Consider the following 19733-nt stretch of genomic DNA (forward strand, 5'->3'; position numbering starts at 1 on the left):
CTTGGGGAATGTGCACTTACCACAGCTAAACTGTGCATATTAGGAGAACTTTGCACTAAGATGCCGATGAATTTTAATGTTTTTTAAATGAATTTACAAGTTGTCATGAATTTTATTTTTTTTATTTTTTAAAATGCAAACTGATGTGAAAATGTGGAGAAATGAAAGTAAGACTGGGAAAATGAAAAGCTGAAACAGACAGATTCACTCATCCCTCATTTCAGCATAAACCCTACATTACTGTGGGGTTGCCTTCACAAAGGTTTCGGTTCTAGTCTGTGGTCATTGAAAATATTTGGACAGTTGGAAATAGAAACCACATTAGAATAGTTGAGATTAGGAAAATAATAATCACTGCCCATCTTTATCTGGACATTTTTTTGTTTTTGTTTTTTTCTTCTTCTTTGCAGAAAGCAAACAAAACTTATTCAGGAACAGCTGAAAGAGACACGAAATGGGAAAACCTACAGCCTTAATGCTTCCAGCATGATGGCAAAATCAGAGACCAGGGCCGAAAGCCGAGTCCAGCTGCAAAATGTAAGTAACTTTGCCAATCTCCATCCTTAATTCACTGGTTGAATGCTTTAATGCTGATGGTTTGGGTTTTCGTCACCCCCAGATGTGCCACTAATTTGCACCTGTGGTGCTGTGGAATGGGGGGGGGGGACTGAACAGAATCATTTTATTTGTCCAACGGTCTTTGTTAAAACAGTGCAAATTGGAGCTTTATTATGCTGCCTTGTCGTGGTTTGCCATAGTAAACGCCAGCATCTGAATAGATGTAAAATTTATAGGAAAACCTCAGGGAGCAAAATGGAATGTAGGGGGAAAAAAGTTGCCTTGAACAGCCAGCCATGTTGGCTCAATGACTTTGGGAACTATATAGCTTTATGGTGCAAAACAGCAGGCTATGAGAAAAAAACACATTTAGTTATCTCCACACAAGGTTTTCAATTATATGCTGGCTATGTAAGAAACTCCAAATTAAACATTAGCCTGAACTAATTCAGAACTTGGGTCTGGAGGCAGATGGTTCCTAAGTGGACCCAGGATGGGTCAGCATAATTGAAGGGGTGCTGAATCAGAGCCCCGGGTTGGATTGTGGGACTGTAATTAGAGTTGCTATCTTCCGTTATTGTTCCCTGTTCATTTGCCTTCAATAGCAGAAATCAGCATGTGATTATGATCAGGTTCTCGTGCAATGACCTTAAAGATTGGACAGAAGGCCATTCTAGAAGTAACCTTGTCCTGGGCTGCATGATGCTTCAGAGGTTGACAGTATCACACTCTGAACCAAGGAACAAATCGGAACCAATGCAGATCACACAGAGTTGGTTGTATGATCCTAGTGTCAAGCTCCCCATCAATATTTTTGAGCCACATCTTCTTCTGTCCTTTTATGCTCTTAAAGTAATTGGGTTCTTTCCTTGAACCATGGTACTGATAGTGATAGGAATACATAAAAGTAATATCATCAAAAACCACACACACACACACACACACACACACACACACACTCCTACTGCTTCAGTCCTTCATTATTTTTGTTGTTGTTTATCTTAGAAATGTCACTGCCTTTCCATGAACAGATGCATCAAGGTAGTGGGATTCAAAGCCCATAAGCAAGAATATTCTCCATCTCAGTTTTTAATGCTCCATTTTACTGGTGTTGATAGTTCGTTTCTCTTTCTTCTCACCTCCCGGAAAGACAAGATTAATGGGGTGCCTTCATTATGCATTGCAATTGACTATCTCGTAATTGAAGGTTGCGTTCTACTTGAAGGTTACTTTGCATAACAGCACAGGCTGCACTTTGGGCGCACAAAGAGCTTTTGCCCAGACAGATCTTTTGCCGAAAACCAAAGCCCGGTTTGCCCTGCTGTCTCATCCACTCACCAAACTTAAACTGCCTTTCAACAAGTTGAGCCATCATTAGAGACAGTCCAAGATATCTGCTTGCCCTCCCTGATAGTTACAGTCATAATAACCATAATAATGATAACTTGCTACCCTTCATGTGAGCCACTTAGTGGGGACTGTGGCTCATTTGTGGCGGCTTTCCTCTGCCCCCAGGGGGACTGTTAGGGTGCCGGCTCCTTTCTGTTCAAAGATTCCAGACCGCTCATAGCATTTATAGTTCCCCTGACTGAAAGCGGAATTGCCTGGCTGTTAATGGTGACCGGATGGTCCAGTCACATTGCCCTGACTGCATTGCCTGCCTATGCTTTTCTGAGGGCCTCATTCGCAAAGCTCAGGTTTCCCCCCACAAGCTGACCCCAAATAATACTGCTCTGGGTAATTTAGGGGTTAAGAAAACAACAACTTAAATGGCCACCAGCAGCTGCAAAATACAGTTTTACAAAATGGAAGCTGTTCTGGTTAGCACTGTGTCCACCCCCCCCCTCAAAAAAGTGGGCATGGCCAGAACCCAAGGAGGGCTGTATTTCTATCTTTACTGTTCTCTTTTCTCCCTCTCCCCATCAAACGCCCTTCCTCCCTGCCCAGCAGACTGCTGGAACCAAAACTTGATTGATCTTGCCCATAGCTGTCAACTTACAGATTTGAAAATAAGGGACCAGCAGCCTTTAAAATAAGGGATCAGCAGCCAAAATAAGGGACCTGCAGCCTCACCTGTTCCAGGTACTCCAGTCTTCCTGTCCTCCTGCAGTCTGGTCAGTCTGGTCAACTCATGCTGGTAGCTTCGAGAACACTGTCCAACCAACTTTGTAACCAGAGGTTCAACTGAATAGAATCTGAATCACATGCACCACAAGGCCTATGTAGCCTCAACTTAAGATGACTCCCCGGCCTGGCTTTGCACTGCAAAGTTTGCAGCAGCACGTGCAACAAAATGGCGTCCACCATTCAAAACCCCCCTCAGCTTGCATTAACTAGCCCCACACAAGGCATGCAAGCTTCACCCCCCCAGTCGTTCTTAGACTTCTTATTGGGTGAGCAACACAGCCAAGCAACACAGTTGGAGCCTCCCTCCTCCCTGGCCGGCAGGGAGGGAGGGAGAGGAGCTGCTTCCTTTGAAATTTAAGGGGCATCATTTAAGGGACATCCATCAATAAGGGACAGCAGCGGGACATGGCGCTGGAATAAGGGCCTGTCCCTTCAAATAAGGGACACTTGACAGCTATGATCTTGCCAGCAGCCTGAACTGATCACTTGCAGGCAGCTTTCAGCATTAGGCCTAGGGCCTGGGCTTTTCAGCCAGAACTCACCAGAACTCAGTCTTGGCGCCATTATAAGAGGCGTTTATGTTGAGTTCTGGCACCTCTTTTTCTAGAAAAATAGCACTGCCTATGGCCACAGGTTGCCACCCCATGGTGGATTAGGACTCCCCCCCCCCCATCATTTCTACCCATAGCTTGGTATACTATTGTACCTTAGCGCTTTGACAGGCTGGATTTGCACGGCAGAAAGACCCTTCTGTACATATGTGCCAGATTCAATGTCCCTTTGGGATCTTGTTTTCAAGAGACCATGCTATGTAAATGCAAGGAAGTGACTATAATCCTGCCACTTCCTTTTTGCAGCCCGTTTTAAATGCATTGCAAATTTGCTTTTCACTTCAGCTAGCCTCATTTATGTTTTCAGCTGTTTGCATAACTGCAGTTAAAAAATACCACAGTCCTCCTTCTCTTCCCTCGCTCACCTCTGTGCCAACGAAAGCTTCAATAGCTTGATTATCAAATCTGCATGCAAGGTTAAAAACATGGATGTTTGCTTTCAAGAGGTGTTTTTCATCTGTGACACAGCACTTCACACAGCGCTTTAAAATGGCATGTTTTCTCATTTGCATTCTTCTTTCAAACTGCTCAATAAATTGCGAGCTCCCTAAATTCACTGAAGGTTCAGATTAGGAGGGTTACATTTGACATTATACGTCTCACGCTGTAAGATGTGGAACTAATACTTACGATCGGCAACACTATATTTAGGAAGTAACAGACATACCTAATTATATAACATTTAAGAGCCTTTTCATTCTTTATTTTCTAAGAGAAAATTAGGTACATATTTCAGATTTCAGGGACAGCCAGCTTCTGTATTCTTGATGGCTACTATTTTCTTCATCTGGTTGGGCCCTGTGAGAATAGGGTGCCAGAATAGATGAGTCTTTGGTTCTCCTTATGCTCAGATACCAGTCTGGAAGTCAGCATTGTCTACCCCTATTTCTTTAAAAAAATAATTCAAAAATCAAAGCATTTTTCAAAAATTATAAATCAGTAAAAACCCTGGACCTGTTTAGGGATTTGTAAATTAATACAGGGAACTTGAACCAGGCTCAGAAGTAGATGGGGATGTTTTAACAGTAGTGTCCCGTGTTGGCAGCTATGTGTTCCCTATCAGCAGTCTAGCCACCACATTCTTCCCCATCTGGATATTCTGGGCCAGGTCCAAGGGAAACCCTACATGGATTTCACTGCAGTAATCCACCCTCAAGGTTACCAGTGTATGGTCTACAGTGGCCAGGCTATCTCAGTCCAAGAATGTTCATATTTGGTGAACCAGGCAAAGCAGGTAAAAGGCTCACCTACCCAAAGAGGATACATGGGCCTGTTGTGACAATGTTGTGTTCAAGAGTACCCTAGAGCTGTGTATCTGCTGCTGCAGCCGGAGTGTGACTCTGTTCAGAATGGGCATTTTTCAGACATGAGAACAACCTACCCCAAGAGTCTCCATCTTTTCTGGATTCAAGCACAGTTTCTTGGCCCTCCTCAGATCCACCACTGCATTTAGAAATCAGTCTAGAGCTTTAACAATCTCTCCTGATTCAGATATTATGGAGAAACAGAGCTGTGTGTTTTCTGTTGGAAATGACTTCAGAAGAACAGTATGGACCAGATATGTGTGGTTCCTATGAATTTATTATTGGGGGGAGAACTGAAAAGCTAGAGATGGCATGTAATGGGATGGGATGGACCTGTGACTGAGTGCCACTAAGACTTTAAAAAGGCAATTTTTCTTCAAATCACATTACTGTATAGTATGTCCCTACAATTGATGGGGGAGAAATTCTTTGGTCGGCTTTCCTCAGTGGGCTAACTTGAACCAACCCTCTTGAATTTGCTTGTAGATCAGAAGGTAACTCCCAGTCAGATTGCACATTTATCTGAATTTTGTAATGAAGTTTTGGCATGTAGAAAGTCCACAAAGATGTATTTTACATTAAAAGTGTATACCAACTGTGTACAACTTAAATACTTTTTGTGCATACTTTTAAAACATTTGAATTAGGCTGCTCAGTCCACCCATAGTTCTTGCCTACAAGATTATTCCTTGTACATAGAAAACAATGTTAGGGGAAAAGGATGCAGCCTAACAATCTTCTTGAGCTGTTAATATTCTGTGTCAATATTTTGTCTTATTTTCATTTCCATGGAAATGTGTGTAACACCTATGTTCCTCTCAGTGAAGCACATTTCTATTTACTGAGGTTGGAAAGGGAATAAATAAGTATTAATTGATTGAAAGCCAATGTATAGTCATGGAAGTACATAACTGAAAGGTAAAGTTAAAGGTAAAGGACTCCTGACAGTTAAGTCCAGGCACGAACGAATTTGGGGTTGCGGCATTCATCTCGCTTTACTGGCCGAGGGAGCTGACGTTTGTCCGCAGACAGTTTTTCCAGGTCGTGTGGCCAGCATGACTAAGTCGCTTCTGGTGAAACCAGAGCAGCTCACGGAAACACCGTTTACCTTCCTGCCAGAGTGCTACCTGTTTATCTACTTGCACTTTGACATGCTTTTGAACTGCTAGGTAACCAAAAGGTACCTTAGTGTTATTTGCTCCATACATCAGCTCCCTCCTCATAGATGGAAACTTAAGAAACTTTTGCAAATAAGAACCAATCTATAAAAATTATAAGAGAATGGCATGTAGTTGGAGTGACAAATCCAAGAAGATTGTTCCATCAGGCACACAAAGATGCTTGTGCTGTTGGAACAATCTCTTTAGCACCACACTGAATTCCATCCCATATAGCCATAGCTATAAAGTCCAGTTAGTTTTAAAGGTTTACTCTTAATACGATGATAATCCGGCTCCAACTCTGTGTTACGTTCAGTTGAGCCACAAATGCAGTTTCCTGCCCCAATATCTAATGGACAAAGGTTGAACCTCTGTACCATCTGAGGACCAGAATTTAAATGCCCCCCTCCTAAATCTCTTTCTAGCCTAATCCCTCATGGTGTCATGCATGGTTCCGTCAAGATGGAAGAAGGGGTGAATGAAATTTCATTTCAGCACTGAGCAGAGAGGATATACATGATGGAACAGGCAGGATCAGTGTTGTTGCAGCATTTGCTGGTGCCCGGGGCATGCACCTGCATGTGGGCACCTGGTTCATGACGCCTCAAAATCATGTGCCTAGGGCTATGGCCTCCCTGCTCCATGACCCCTCATGCTACACCCCTGGGCAGGATTAGTGGCTATGGGGATTTGTCACTTTTGAGAGACAATAATAACATTAGAGGAGAGTTTTTCACTTCCAGCAAAGTTATACTGGGGAACACCCATCTGTTTTTCATATCATTGTCTCAAGCAACGGCCACTATCACCTACTGTAACTGGTGGCAGTTTTGCCGTTCAAGAAGGAGTATTTTCCAACTGTGCTATATGCAGTCTTTTAATTGGAAGTCTGCCAGAGATTGAACCTGGAACTTTATGCAGGCAAAGCACATGATTTGTTGCTGAACTGCGGTTCACTTCCTATTCTAAACGTCACCATTAGCTACCATTTCTATTAGAGCTGACATGTAGTGCCTTTCCTCCACCAGCTATCAAAGTGTTTCGCAGATGAAGGCAGCAATCCTCTCTTAAACAAACTAGGAAACAGGACCAACCAAGATCACACTGCTGATTCCACGACAGTGTGAGGGGTTGAAATTGGCTGTGAGGTCAGTCTCCTCTGTGTTTGGACCATGCTGTCTCCATTGATTTCTTTAGGACAGCCAGCCTTGGGAGGTAGGAGTGGAAAATTGCTAGTGAGTGGCTAGGTAATTGCATTTGACAGTTGATTTTCTCCATGAAACTGTGAATAATTGGAAAATTTGCACAAAAGCTTATTTTTAAATGCTATCATTATTCATTAATTTATTTAACTACATGCCTCAAAAGTGCTTTTCAGTAATTGCTCTAACAACAAGCACAAATATAATCAGCCAGGAGACAATAAGCACTTTCACAATAATAGCACAATTAAGCCTTTTACTGTACCAAAATGCCAAGCTGATCTAGTAGCCAGAGCAAATTCGCTGCACTTGGACAGGGTATTGGGTTGCTTGCCATGTGGAGCAAAAGCATTTTCAAAGTGCACTTGGCAATTCTGACCCTAAGTGAAAAGACAAATCATGCACAGATTCCAGCTATGAACATGGGCCTTTAAACATGTAAGGAAATTGAAAATAAGCACAGATGAGGAAGGAGGAGCAAGAAAGTGGAACCTTTTCTTGAATTTACTCCTCAAAGTAACAACTTTATGCAAGGCTTCTTCAGCAACACTCCCGCACCAGTGAAATCTGGCTAGAAGGGGCTTGGCCCCTATTGCACAAGGCTCAGGAAGGTGGTAAACTGGTTAAACACTTTCGGCAGGGGGCCGGTCCACTGTCCCTCAGACCTTGGGGGGGGGCCGGACTATATTTTGAAGGGGGGGGGGAGAGAATGAACAAATTCCTATGCCCCACATATAACCCAGAGATGCATTCTAAATAAAAGGACACATTCTACTCATGTAAAAACACGCTGATTGCCAGACTGTCCGTGGGCCGGATTTAGAAAGTGATTGGGCTGGATCCAGTGCTGGGCCTTAGTTTGCCTACCCATGGGTTAAATGGCCTTGTGCAGCCCCATCAGTGGGCAGCCAGCATTTGCCCCAGCAGGGACAGCTCACCCATGAAGCAAGGTGAGGCAGCCACCTTGGGTGGCAGGATTCACAGGAGCAGAAGGTCCAGCCTCTAAGGAATGCATCACCCGCTCTCAGTGTTGCCACTTCTACTGCAATAAGGCTAGAAAAAGGCAACCTGTGCAAAACGCCGGCACCCTGTCTCTACAACTCTACTAGCACCTCTCGGTATTGTGAATATCACCGAACTTACCTTTTGTTGGTATCTTCATGAACTTATCTAAAAGACCGAGTTAAGCATTTGAAAAATCTATTGAAACCGGACATTATAAGTTCATTTTAGATTGGGTAGTTCGCAAGCCTTTGTGGCTTTGATGTTCTGTATTTTTCTCAGAAGGTTGATAAAGTATGTATATTAATCGCCAATGAGTTGCACTACTTCTACTGCAATGGCAGCAACAGGGAGTGTCCTCCTTAGAGGCCAGATCTGCCACTACCTCAGTGCAGCCTCGACAGTAGCCTCTTGGTGAATAGGAGGCTCTGCGGTCTCCTCCCACACTTGCTGCCAATATAGATCTTTATCCCCCCCCCACCATTTCCTGGAAGGGGGAAGGCACCATTTTGTGGTTTGCCTCAGGTGCCAAAATGTCTTGGGCTGGCACGGAGCATGAGTGCTTAAAGGGGCCAGTCCTTCTCCTTGGTCTTGGCAGGAGTCAACTGACTTGGCTCACTTCACTTTCAGGCAGTGCAATATCAGCAGGTTAGCTGACAGGGCCAAGCAAGTAGTAACTCTTTTTTTTTAGTTTAACATTTCCATAGTGGCCAAGGGATGGGACAGGACCCTTTTTCTGCCTTCTAGGGGTGCATGGGGTGCATGCTTTAGTTTAGTTTACAGTGGTACCTCAGGTTACAGATGCTTCAGGTTACAGACTCCGCTAACACAGAAATAGTACCTCGGGTTAAGAACTTTGCTTCAGGATGAGAACAGAAATCGTGCGGTGGCAACACGACAGCAGCGGGAGGCCCCATTAGCTAAAGTGGTACTTCAGGTTAAGAACAGTTTCAGGTTTAGAACAGACCTCCGGAATGAATTAAGTTCTTAACACAAGGTACCACTGTAGTTGTATTTAGTTTTCATTTCATTTCAGCTTTCCATTGTTTCCTATGAGAATGATGGCAACCCACCTCAAGTTGGTTCTCTGATTCCTAATAATAATAATAATAATAATAATAATAATAATAATAATAATTTATTATTTATACCGCACCCATCTGGCTGGGTTTCCCCAGCCACTCTGGATGGCTCCCATCAGAATATTAAAAACACAATAAAACATCAGACATTAAAAACTTCCCTAAACAGGGCTGCCTTCATATGTCTTCTAAAAGTCAGGTGTTTATTTCCTCGACATCTGATGGAAGGGCGTTCCACAGGGTGGGCGCCACTACCGAGAAGGCCCTTTGCCTTCCCACCAGTAGCTGCTGGTGCTTCAGTGGCTCCCATTCATTGGAGAAATGACTGTCAGGCAGTAACTGGCAATAGCAGAGGTGCTACCACAGACAGACAGCAGGAATTAAGGGGCACTTACCCCATGCCTGAGAAAGGACTGTTAGACGGAGGTGTTTGGCTGCCTTGGGAGCATTGAAAGTTGCACTGGGGAAGAGGAAAGATGAAGATAGTGATGAAAACCCTGGCCTATGGTGGCATTAAACTAGTAATGTGTGGGAATGGGACTAGCATCTTTTGTTCAAATGGACATGCATGGACCAATGTTTTGGCAGCATTAGCGCCAAGTCACAATGGCCAGTCTCTCCTTCAGGCAGGCGTCATAATCATGAGATCACAAAGGGCAGCTGTTGGACAGAAGGAGCTAGAAACAGGTAGAGACATCACATAGTAGTAATACTCAACCTGGAGTAGTCAGTCTGTCACTCTCCCTAAGTCAGAATGGCAGTTCAGGGAATCCTGGCAATGAAAAGTTAACTCCAGTGGCTAAAGGACAGGTGCAGAGGCAAGATGGACGCAGCTCATGGCTTACTTTCCACAGTGTGTTTGACAATTTCCCAAGATCTGCAGTCCAAGGTAGCGTAACTGTTGCTTCAGTCCAGCAAGTAGCCATGGATTTTGTCCACATATTACCTAGGGAAACGTGGGTGGCGCTGTGGTCTAAACCACCAAGCCTCTTGAACTTGCCGATCAGAAGGTTAGCAGTTTGAATCCCAGCACCGGGATGAGCTCCCATTGCTCTGTCCCAGCTCCTGCCAACCTAGCAGTTCGAAAGCACACCAGTGCAAGTAGGTAAATATGTACTGCTGCCGCAGGAAGGTAAATGGCGTTTCCATGCACTCTGGTTTCCATCACAGTGTTCCATTGTGGCAGAAGCGGTTTAGTCATGCTGACCACATGACTTGGAAAACTGTTTGTAGACAAATGCCAGCTCCCTCAGCCTGAAAGTGAGATGAGTGCCGCAACCCCATAGTCGCCTTTGACTGCACTTCACCATCCAGGGGACCTTTACCTTTACTTTTACAAAATATGTATTTTATCAAAGTAATTGTTGAACTGAAATACAATTAAGAAGAAGTATATTAATAGTGAAATACAATTAAGAAGTAGTATATTTTTTGGGAGGGCCCAAGAGAGTGGGGCCATAGGCTATAGCTTGTTTAGCTTATATGTAAATCCAGTACTGCACATGGTGCTAGATTGGAGCCAGGCGTTGTGAACCTATTGTGAGTCAGTATACATGGCTGGTAGTTTATGCTATGGGTTTTTTTGGGGGGGTTTAGCTCTTGGTTGTTTAAAAATCTAACAGACTTGGGCACTTTGGGGGGGTATTTTAAAAACAATTATTAATAAAGTATTAATTTACATTCCTCCTGTAGGGTGCAGGTTCAGTTTTGAAAAGTTCTATTGAAAGTGTGAAATGTTTTCCTTTTCCTCCCTGCTACCTCTGTATTTCACAGTTATCTTGTACCCCTCCTCCTCGACCCTCTTTTAATAAATCCAGCTTTTGTTTTGTGAGAAGCCTTCCACACTGCAGAATTTTACTTCACACCGAATAGCATAATGATAGACCTTGACCTGTTTAGACTTCTGTTTATCTGAAAGACAACCCACTGCATCTCAGTTACTTAAAATGGTTTAAAATGCCATATCTGTAAAGTTTCTTTTAGGGAGTTGATTTTTATCCATGAGAAGTCTTGGAACTAACGGTTTTAAGAATCATAAAATTATTATTATTGCAGAGGGCCTTCTCGGTAGTGGCACCCGCCCTGTAACCCCCCCCCCATCAGATGTCAAGGAAATAAACTTTTAGAAGACATCTGAAGGCAAGCTTGTATCGGGAAAATTTTAAAAGTCTAATGTTTTACAATTTTTTGTGTCTTGTAAGCTGCCCAGAGTGGCTGGGGAAACCCAGCCAGATGGGCAGGATATAAATCATAACATTATTATTATTATTTGCCCTGTGCCTGGGCATCAAGTGACAAAACAGATTAGACGGACTGAGCTGAGGGCCACAACTTTATTTAGTGATATTCATTGATTTTCAGAATACTTGACTAAAGATCTGCCAAATATCTCACCAACCCATCTGACTTGCAAGGAGAGAAATGGGAAATAGGGTGTCCTGCACAACTCACCTTGTTTGGACAATGCTGTCTTAGCTTACATCATTCTAGCTGTAATTATCCCACTCTTTGCTTTTCATAGTCTATGCACTCTCAGAAAGAAGCTGCAGAGATTCTGCCAGGGTCCCCATTCTCCACTGACTAGTGGGACCACCGGGCCAAAGCATGCTCCCTCTTCCAGATCCCTTCAAGCTATTAAGTCCTGAGCAGTTCATTAAAAGAGGACTGGGAAGCCTGTATTGGACTCCAACTCTCAATATCCCTGAACGCTGTCTATGCTATCTGGGGCCTATGGGAGTCCGAATCCAGCAACATCTAGATTCTGACTCCCATAGGTCCCAGATAGCATGGACAGTGTTCCTGGTAGAGCAGCCAATTGCTGAAGAGAGAAGGCTGTGTAACTTCATGCCTCACTTGGCTTGGAGTTGCTTTTTGTAGTACAGTCTGCCACACTATAAAGGGGGGAAATATGCTCAGTTGATGTCATGGCGATGTCAGGTGATTGGCAGGTGGATGGGGCCCCACCCATCTGTCAAAATAATCTACTGATATACAAAGGGGAGGATTCAGAATGCAAAATTTGCATTTTTGAGACAAGCTGTTTTGTTTTTCGTCAATAGCTATGCAAATGTCACCAGAACTAAAAAGGTTTTTCTGCCTCAGTTTAAATAAAGAATTAATATTTTCCTCATAAAATAATTAGCTGTCATAATGCTGATTAGAACCAGGAGCTGAAACTTTTGCAAACAATAAAGTGTATATACTCTATGGCAAACTCTGGCAAACAACAGTGTGCATACACATAATATGTGTTTATTTTCTGACAATGCATCAGTATAACTCTATTTTAGTTTCCCCCTGCCTCCAAATTCCTCCAATATAATTTCCCAGTTAAATAATTACATAGCTTCTCAAAAACGCAGTCTTTGCTATGCAGAAACTGTGCTATACTGAACATGTGCTGAACCTCATTAATCCTCAAATCAACTTTTCCGTTGATGCAAACCAACTTGAGCTCCCCCTGGGTTCCTGACGGGGTCGTGGCATGGCTCTAGCCCTGCCCCAGGCGTCGGACAAGATCCACACCCCTGGATTCCTTTAACTGAATACCCTTAAGCTTGGAGGGGCAGGTGATGGCCACACCTCCCTTCCCCCATCATGAGATCAACCAATGCCTAACTGCCAAACCTCTTAAAGTTGTGACAATTGCGTCAGTTTAAATGGGTCCTGGCCATGCCTCCCCAGCCAGCGGATTGGCTGGCTGGATGATGGTGTGGCTAGGAACCTCCGGGTGACACGGAACTTCATCCCCCGCCCCCAGAAGGGAGTGGGTGGCCACGTGGTCCACCGCGACTCCTCACCACATTGAAGTGGAGCTGATTTCCTGCCACCTCCTCGCAAATGATTAAGTGGGCACAAGATGTTGGAAATGGAGACTTGGGGTACATTTTGGACTATGGCAAAACATGTTCTCCATACACATGCTTATGAGGGGAAACTATTCTAAAATAATGCTAAGTTGGTATGTAACTCCTGAAATCATAAGTAAAGGAAATGAGAATTGCCCAAAGACTTGTCGGAAAGAAACAGGAGACTATATCACATATGGCAGAAGTGCAATGGGGTAAAAGAATATTAGGAAAAGATTGCAGATTTAATATAAAAAAAATTAGGTTATGAAATCTCGTATGATCCTCTGCTATTATTATTAAATTATACTGCTGAGTCAATGAGGAAAGAACACCAAGAACTATTTCCTTATATGGTTGCTATAGCAAGTATGCCAATAATAGCTAGTATTAATGAATGGACAGATGCAATTTGAGAATTTGATTTAATGTCTAAGTTTATCAAAGTCAAAAGAATGCAAAGTGTTTCTGTGGCAAATTGGATCCCAGTATTGTCTCAAAAATGTTGTACAGCTTTGAGATGTTCTGAATGTCAAGGAACTGATTTTGCTTTGGTTTATCAGTCTTACATTGCTGTGCAACTTCCCTTAGGAGCACTGCATTTGGTTAATTTTATCTTTATTTTTTCTTGATTGTCATAATAAATAATGATAAGTTCTTTAACAGAATGAAGCATCTTGGGAAATGTAGTTTGTTAAGGGTATGGAGTACAATTCCTACCATTGTTCTTTCCCAAGATTATTGGGGGGTGGGAACCATGATTGTGACAGTGGTGCAAATGGCTGTGTGTGTGTGTGTGTGTGTGTGTGACAAAGTGACTGCAAGCTCCAGCCCCTTAAGGCCAGAGTGGTGGCGCATTTGCACTGTGGCATAGTATTAGTAAGCCTCCCTGTAATGACCAAGAGGCATATTATGTATGCATTTGATGGTCTTGCAAGAAACCTAGAGAATAAATAAAATATATCTGTTGCAAATAGTCTTTCTCTGTGGGTTTGATCGTACTTAACTCTGTGCATTTACCATTTATGTACCTCTCTGAAAAGTGCTGCTCCTGCTCAAGTATAAATATCACAAGTGTTCGGGGAGAAATAAATACCACAATTGTTCTCATTATATTGGGTGTGTCTTTTGAGACTTTCTGAGTCTTCTTAAGTATACTTTAGCAGAACAGCTTGTAAAATTCTGAAGGACCAGGAGGATGAACTGTGAATTGATGGGAACTGAACTAAATCCTTTTTGGAGGGGAGGAGCTGGAGCTGGAACTAGCTTTCAAATGAACTTTCCAAGCTCAGGTTCACACAGTGGCCAACCTGATGTCTGTAGGAAGCTCACAAGCAGAACACGAAGCACAACACTGCTCTCCCACCTGTAATTCCCTGCAAATAGCAGATAGCTATTGTGGCTAGTAGCAGAATATGCTCACCTGATCCACCAGGTCTTATCCCTTGGCACAATCTAAGCCCACTCCCTGGATCTGGGAAGCGTACGGTGTTTTTAAGATCAAAATCTGGCAACTCCTGCTTTTGTGCCATGAGCAGACATTATCTCATGGTACTTACATATACGGAGTCATATCATGGCTATTAATGCACCGTTAATCTCTCTTCCTGCCCCTTGTTTTCTTTGCTACAGTATTCAAAGGCAAACAGACATCCAGAGCCAGTGATGGAAAAAATGATGGAATCTAGCTTTTCAGGAACTCAGTCCTTTCCGGAAGCCTTGTCTCCTGACAGAGGTAGCCAGGCTATGAAGCCACACAGGTAAGGAAGCGACTCTTAATTGACATTTGTTTTGTGATACATATGCAGCACAGTCGTACACAGTGACTAGGGGGACATTTAAGAGTGTATGGCATGGAAGGAGCCTTGATCTGTTCATTAAGCAGATGTCCAGCGTTTCTTCCACTGCAGATGTAAAACAGCCATTACTTCTGCTCTCCGTGTTCCACATTCTTCTCTCTCTTTTTTTCTAAAAGGCCTAGAGGATGTATTAAGGATGCCATCAAAGCTGTAGTCACAGACCAGTGAAGGAGGCAATTGTATTCTGAGAAACCATCAGAATAGAAGATTTTCCCCACTCTCCTGCCTCATTTCAGTTCATGAAGTTAATGACTCATCTTCTTGTAGGCAGACAGTGATGCCAATGACCAGATTTTCTCGGTGCCCACCCCCCAAACAAATAGAACTCAATATGAAAAATGGCTGCTTTATATATTCACCTGAGAGCGAACAATCGCCCACCTAGTCTTGCATCCTTTTCTCACAGTGGCCAACTAGATGTCCCCCCCCCCATTGACAATTCCAGTTTTCTTCACTCCAATTCCGGGGTGGGGGTGGCTGGAAGGATCTCTCTGTGGTCCTTAGAACAGAGATAATAGATGACTCTATCTGATATGTTGTCAAGTGATTGACAGGTGAGCATTGTTTGCCAAGTGGCTTCGCAGGCCAAACTGAAAGATTTGGCACACCTCATTAGATCTGAGTATCAGAGGTTCCTCACTGCTGCTATAATTCTAGAGACAACACTTCATCCACCTGACCACAGGAGAGGTGTGCTAGCCCAAACAAGGGCAGGTCAGAAAATCCAGATTCTCTCTGGCAGGGCAATACAAAAGTCAACGAAGTTGGAATTCAGAACCATGGATAGTGCTCCTGTAAAGGTAAAGGGACCCCTGACAGTTAAGTCCAGTCACGAACAACTCTGGGGTGGCAGCGTTCATCTCTCTTTACAGGTTAAGGGAGCTGGCGTTTGTCCGCAGACAGTTTTTCCGGGTCATGTGGCCAGCATGACTAAGCCGCTTCTGGCGCAACGGAACACCGAAACCAAAGCAGCACACGGAAACGCCATTTACCTTCCCACCAGAGCGGTACCTATTTATCTACTTGCACTTTTTGGGGTGCTTTCAAACTGCTAGGTTGGCAGGAGATGGGACCGAGCAACGGGAGCTCACCCCATCGTGGGGATTCGAACTGCCGACCTTTTGATCGGCAAGCCCAAGGCTCAGTGGTTTAGACCACAGCGCCACTCACGTCCCATAGTGCTCCTGTACATGAGGTCAAACATCCCACTGTGTCAGCAAAGTCCTGGATCCATGACCTGAATTTTAGAGCAGAGTAAGGTAACCATTGTCTGCAGTCCCACCCTGGGTGTTGCCTTTTGGCCAGTTAAAGAACCAGTGCCTACTCCCGCAGCCTTTGGCTCTTTCAATGTGATGGAGTTTCCAGTTTTGCAGAGCCCTTTGGGTCCTGCAAGCAGTCTGTGGATCAGCTATCAGAGTCTGTCGGCAGAGGTAGCTCATCAGGGGAGGAGAGACTGGCCTTAGTGCTTGTGAAACCACATAGAATGGAACAAGGAGTGGATGCACCTCCACACTTGTCACTGTAGTTGCTGGAGAACTCAGCATTCAATTTTAATATCCAAAATCCACAATGCATTTTCAGGGTAAGCACAAGGTGATCTGATGATTCTTTAAAATACTATTAAATGTATTTAAACTATTTAAAACAGGACTTCCCTTACTGCATCCTTTTTATAAATAAAACAATTCTATTTATATAAATATGACCATTATCATATTTAACTATAAATATGATAATGATCATAGTTATATAAAAATAATTATTTTATTTATAAAAAGGATGCAGTAATGAAAGTCCTTTTTGCAAGTATTGGTGTTTTAAATATGTGCCTTTGCAGATTCATGGGCCTGATTTGATTTATAGGTGATTGCTTTTGTCATTTTATAATTTACTATTTAATACACCAGACCATTGTTTTTTAGAACAGGCAATAGACTTCTGAATGTCAGTGATTTATAAGCCTAACATTGATTGTATGCATTGTGCAATTGCTTTATAAGTTATTTTATGCTACAAATACTGTACAAGAGACAGATTAGTCATCTGGGGTTTTTCACTTGATTCTTCTCAGCAGACAGATATAGCATGATAACAGTAAATACATCATGATAAACTCTTGCTTGTGCAATATTTTTTTTTAGATCAGTCTAGGAAATGCAGGTGCCTGTGTAAAAGTCACCACCAAATTGATTCTACCTAAAGCAAAATTCAGGGCAAATTCAAAGTCCCGCTCAAGCAAAATGTCAATTTGAGTTTTGAGGGAAGGTTAAAGAATTTCAATAAGACCTGACGGTGTTTATCATGGAAGGCATTATATTCCTTAAGGCATGAGAAGGGAACTTCATTTCTGTGAAAGGTCATTGACCTGCAGGAAAAGTCAATTGGGAAATTATGAAGAATATCAATTATCACTAAAGCTAACTTACAACAAGATTTATAAATGTTTCAGGCTCCCAGCAGAAGTAGAGCCATTTGCAAATTACAGAGTAACAAATCTAGACGTGCCATCTATCATGTGCCCTGCTGGAAGCCCCAGCCAATTTTGGTTTTCAGGTGAATGTACATGTGAGATACATACATTTACCACATTCACAAGTGACATATTTAGGTGCACACTTAAAACATCATTTAGAGCTATTCAAACAGAAGAGTCTAACCACAAGTCATATTGGGTGAGATCTATACTAGACCCATTGACTTCATTTGAACATTAACATTGTCATCCCATTGATGTCAGTGGTTATCTCTAAGCATAACTATGCTTGGATCCAACCAATTATATTTACTCCTGGAATTTGTGAGACATTCGCCAAGGCTTGGGTCTCACAACTGTAGAGTTTCTGTGCACAGAGACACATCCATCCCTCTCCTCCTTTATAATTCCACTGATGTTTTGTCCATTCAAGAACTTCTGCATACACCTTTGAAATTCATCTTAGCTGAAAATTGCTGGAGTAATCTAGTGTATCCTGACTCATATCCACGTTCACAGATTCTCTGAAAAAGATGCCGGACACCCCATGGCAGCAAAGTTTTTATTCTGAAAAGCAATCCAGGCAGGAGCTTAAATTTAAAAACATAAGAGTGCATGGGTGCACTCTTTTCACATACTTGAAACAATTGTGGACTTACTCTGACATAAATATTGTTAGTACTGAGGTATAAATTCTCGATTCCAGTGCTGTGGCTTAATTTCTTCTGCTATGTTTTCTTTATTTTCTTAACTATCTTCTTTTTCCACTGGTTCTTAAGAAGCATTGTGGTGAACCTACCAGGAACTCTTGAAATCAATTGAACTTAAGCATTTCGCCACATGCATTCAATCCTATTCTTTCCAGTGAGTATTAAGAAAGCTTAGCTTCCTCTGGATAGCACCCAGTGAAGCTTAATAGAGAGGATGTTTGACACATGCAAGTCCCATTAAAATCAGTGGGATTTAATCACATAGTTAAACAGTTGAGTCTCGTTTATTTCAATTAGGGAGGTGCAAAATCAGTCCCTTAATTTCCACTGCCTTTTCCGCTTGAATAAATACCAAATATCTCAGATATCTTTGCTTTTCTGAGCATTCTCTGCGTTGGTCGAGTACTTGGTTTCCCACCCCAAAATGTCACACAAACTGGTGCGCATTATAGCACAAAATGTGCTTAAGTGTTGAAATGGGCACACCCGTTTCCTTTCTCTTTTTCTACCTTGCCTCAGAGTACAAGCACAAGTGCAGTAAGTTGGATTTGCAGACCCACAAACATGGATTTATCCTGCAAAATGTCAGCTAAGATTATTAGATAAATAGATAGTTAGATTTGCTTGTTTCTCTCGCATCCACATTTCCCATATACCTACTAATCTTGCTTTAAAGCCAAAATTGAAGCTTAGTTACTTGTGACTAGTTGCTTAGATGTGAATCTGAATTCTCAGCCCATGTTCCAGGGAGAAATACATTTCCAAGTTCTGTTCATTTCTTGTTCAGTGGGTTTGTCTCTGCCTTGCCTTCTGCTACTCCTGGATTTTAGCTTCACTGGAAGAATGTCTGGAACAATGTTTTCCCCTGGAACATGTGCAGCTTGTCACAGTTTTCAGTTCCTCCTATTCTTTTGCAACCTTTCCCCAGCCCATAGTACCAACATGTGCATGTGCATTGGCAGAACACTGCGAAAACACAATCTTAGTGTGATTCACTAACTTAGACTCCTGAAAAATGTTACACAAATGGATTTTTTTGGGGTGTGTGGATTTTCTACTCCGGGCTAAATTTAAATGTATCCTGGGATCGTAAAATCCCCCCATACAGCTATGGGTGCCATCTCAGAAGGAAAGGCACTAAAGTCTGCTTCCCCAAAAAAGTCACACAATTGGTGTCTGGTCCCCGTCCCCCCTTTTTAAACCCCCAATACATTAACATTAGCTAGGACAAAATAAAAGCAAAACACCCCAGTGGCAATAATCAATCGATTTATTGGACTTCTTTTTTGTCTCAGACTTTTCTTGGTTTTCAAAAATAAAACTGCTGGAACTCTTAAATCTGTATCCCTGGATTAATTTTTTAGGGTTTTTGTTGTTGTTGTTTGGGGAAAAGGTTGGCAAAAACAACAAAAAGCACCCAATATAAAATTCAGGGAGTTTTCTTATGAACTTTTTTAAAACGACAACCCCCCCCCCCCAAAAAAAAACACCAGGCAATTTTTGAATACAGAAAGAAAACTATAGATGTCAAGTGGCTGCAATTTGAGGACACTTTATCTCTGTGCAGTTGAAAATGTCCCAGAAGGCCTATATTGTAGGCCTATATGTTGTATAAATTCTAGTACTAGAATTTACAAGAATCCACTAGAATCTACGCTCTAATTTACCCCCAGATTTACTTCTGTATTAGAAGTACGTATGATCAGGATTCTTCTTGTGCAGTGTTTCATTCTTGTGTACATGTGGCAAAACACCTTACGAAAAAGAATCTTGATGCAACTCAATATAATCATTGAT

General features: G+C 42.5%; 1 protein-coding gene across 2 annotated transcripts in view; it reads left to right on the forward strand.

Moving 5' to 3' along the window:
- Positions 1-19733, forward strand: part of NRG3 (neuregulin 3) — a 606841-nt gene that overhangs the window by 577123 nt on the left and 9985 nt on the right. For both annotated transcript variants that reach the window (XM_083502598.1, XM_083502599.1), the window contains 2 exons: positions 411-537; positions 14527-14654. In XM_083502598.1, the coding sequence (XP_083358724.1) occupies positions 411-537; positions 14527-14654 (255 nt within the window). The remainder of the gene's footprint in view (positions 1-410; positions 538-14526; positions 14655-19733) is intronic.

The sequence above is a fragment of the Podarcis liolepis genome (assembly GCF_965112155.1).
Source record: "Podarcis liolepis genome assembly, chromosome: 5".
Lineage (NCBI taxonomy): Eukaryota > Metazoa > Chordata > Lepidosauria > Squamata > Lacertidae > Podarcis > Podarcis liolepis.